Source organism: Ornithodoros turicata, chromosome 10 (genome assembly GCF_037126465.1).
Source record: "Ornithodoros turicata isolate Travis chromosome 10, ASM3712646v1, whole genome shotgun sequence".
Taxonomy (NCBI): domain Eukaryota; kingdom Metazoa; phylum Arthropoda; class Arachnida; order Ixodida; family Argasidae; genus Ornithodoros; species Ornithodoros turicata.
This window is the reverse complement of record NC_088210.1, coordinates 20,771,999-20,774,615: the sequence shown is the minus strand read 5'-3', so window position 1 is coordinate 20,774,615 and position 2,617 is coordinate 20,771,999. Positions and strand designations below refer to the sequence as shown.

At 48.6% G+C, this 2,617-nt stretch overlaps 1 protein-coding gene across 1 annotated transcript; it reads left to right on the top strand.

The window, feature by feature from the left end:
* The first annotated feature begins 254 nt into the window (after positions 1-254).
* LOC135370944 (sentrin-specific protease 1-like) lies at positions 255-2,352 on the top strand. The gene has a single exon (XM_064604885.1). The coding sequence runs from the start codon at positions 398-400 to the stop codon at positions 2,123-2,125; it is 1,728 nt and encodes a 575-aa protein (XP_064460955.1). The 5' UTR covers positions 255-397; the 3' UTR covers positions 2,126-2,352.
* The last annotated feature ends 265 nt before the right edge of the window (positions 2,353-2,617 follow it).

Genomic DNA, 2,617 nt, shown 5'->3' with positions numbered 1-2,617 from the left:
TTTCATAATTCTTATAGGCCTCGATTCGTACACTTCCACGCATTATTTCACTTTTAAACACGCTCACTAATTTCTAAAAGCAAAAAGTCAGTCTACGGAACTACACGCACAGCAAATATAACCAACTATACAAATATACAACATCAGACACATCAATTTCTATATTTCTATGGAACACGGATTAGAAACGTAGAAGCATATCCCATACAGAACACGCATCTAGCAACCTTGCGTGGGTACCTTCGCGCATGCGCACTAGCCACGAGTAGAACGGTACAAATGAACGCGACGAACGACGCGTGAGGAACGGCGGCTTTTTCTTCTGCAGTTTAGCTGCCCTAGTAAAATTACGATGAAATTATCTTTGTGTTATAGTTGAGATTCACAGTAAGGACATATGTTAACAGAGATTGGAGCGACGTTTCGCCGTCTGTTCTCGGGATCCCACGGTGATGCAGTGTCCGACCGTCGGAGGAAACGTAAGAGGAATCAAGATGAATTTGAAGGGGATGATCCCACAGCTTCCCGACGCAAGCAGGCTCGATACGACTTCCAAACCGACCATCGGGACTACGCCCCAGGATGGATTCGATGGGCGGTGCGAAAACCTTTGAGGAATTACTTCGTTAACAGCGTTATTCGTTGCTTCTGGCCCTCCCAGGCCCCTGTCATTCCGTCTGAGCCACGCTTACCAGAATTTAGTTCCAACCGAAACGTGTTTACCGTCAACATGCCTAAGAAAACAAACACGCGACTAGCACTGTCATCGGCCGAATTGGCGCGGCCGTCTCTGAAGTGTGACTACGAAATACAAAATTCTGATGCTACAGGATCGGCTGTTTGGGTAAAACCGGCTGACACTACCAAGCAAGCTCGTCGGCGACCAGCAGTGAACTCACGGCCCCCTGAGCACAAGCAGCTTCTTACACCGTACAGGTGCATCAACTTGAAAGAAAAGGAAGAATTTAGGCTTCTGCTGCAGCATTTCAACGTGTCACAAAGATTCGGGAGGCCCAAGAGGAAACCAGTGCTTAAAGATGCTTCCACTATGGCAACCGAAGCCTTGCTTCCATCAGCCGCTTGTTCCAGCTTGCAACAGTCCAGTGCATTGGTCCCAGCTGAAGTGAAGCCGAAGAAGTTGCACCACAACACTATTAACCTTTGTGACCTCGACGGGCAGACAGAGGAAGAGAAAAAGGAAGAAAGCACACAGTGGGTCCCAGTTGTACCAAAGACAACCTTCAGTAAGACTCCAACAAGCCCGTACTTCTCTCCACGATGGGTGGAAGATTTCAAGGAGCACTTAACATTCTTAGAAGAGGACAAGCTCGCCCAAATTAAAAAACAAGAGCAAGTGTGCCAGAAACTGAGGGCCCAGAGTGAAAAAGAACGTCAAGTGGAAGACGACTTTGTTCCTTGTGTACTTCTAGAGGATGTTCCCGCGGAAGAAGCTTTGCCCGAGCTCACCTCGGAGATGGAAGCGGTGATCGACAATGCGCTCTCTCCAACCCCTCCAGACGAAGTGTTAGCCAGCGGATTTCGCTTGACCGTCACTCGCCGCGACATGGAAACCCTCGCGGGGCTCAATTGGCTGAACGACGAGGTCATCAACTTCTACATGAACCTCCTCGTCGAGCGAGGCCGCACAGATAACTTTCCCAGCGTATACGCCTTCAATACGTTCTTCTATCCCAAGCTCGTAGCTGGTGGACATGTTGCGCTGAAACGGTGGACGAGGAAAGTCGACCTTTTCTCACACGACCTCGTTTTGGTTCCTGTACACCTGGGAGCGCATTGGTGCCTGGCGGTCATTGACTTCCGCAGCAAGACGATCCAGTATTACGATTCTATGGGAGGATCCAACCCGGAATGCCTGGAGGCTCTGCGTGACTACTTGAAGGACGAAAGTCTGGACAAGCGTCAGGAGAAGCTGGACATGAGTGAATGGACACTGGAAACTGTTAAGGGGGTGCCGCAGCAGATGAACGGGAGTGACTGCGGGATGTTTGCGCTTAAATATGCGGAATACATTACTCGCGATGCGAAGATCACTTTCAGTCAGATGAACATGCCTTATTTCCGCAGGCGAATGGTCTACGAAATTTTGACGAAGAGACTTCTCTGACCCGTTACTGTATTTTGTCAATCCATTATACATTTGTTTGTCTCTGAGCACAGTGCATGTATTTTCTGTTGGGGCTCGCTGTTGCTTCCTCATTGGTCGGAGCTGCACCACACTACCGAATATTTCAAGTGACGGGACGTCATGGCACGGCTGAAGCACTCGATATTTTTGTAACCGTTTGCATTATTATTTTGCACTCACATTAAATGTTGGTAATCGATAGCAAATGTGCTGCTGTTGCCTCCTTTGGTAAGGAACGTTTGGGGGTAAGAGCAAGAGCAGCAATATTTTTTTAAATGTGTGTCCCTACCTCCAGCCTTCGTTTGAGGAACGTGGTAAGCAGAAGGGATATTGATCTCAACGTAGCAGCTCCGCAGTTTCCCTCTCTCCCTTTTTGCCTGTGCTGCACCTTCGTGGGCCCTCCCAAATATGGGGACAAGATTTGCACAAGCTTTTACCTCTCCCAGTGCGCAGTAACAAACTGATAGCATA

Coding starts and splice junctions, on each gene's coding strand:
- LOC135370944 (XM_064604885.1), top strand. CDS start 398: ATGTTAACAGAGATTGGAGCGACGTTTCGCCGTCTGTTCTCGGGATCC.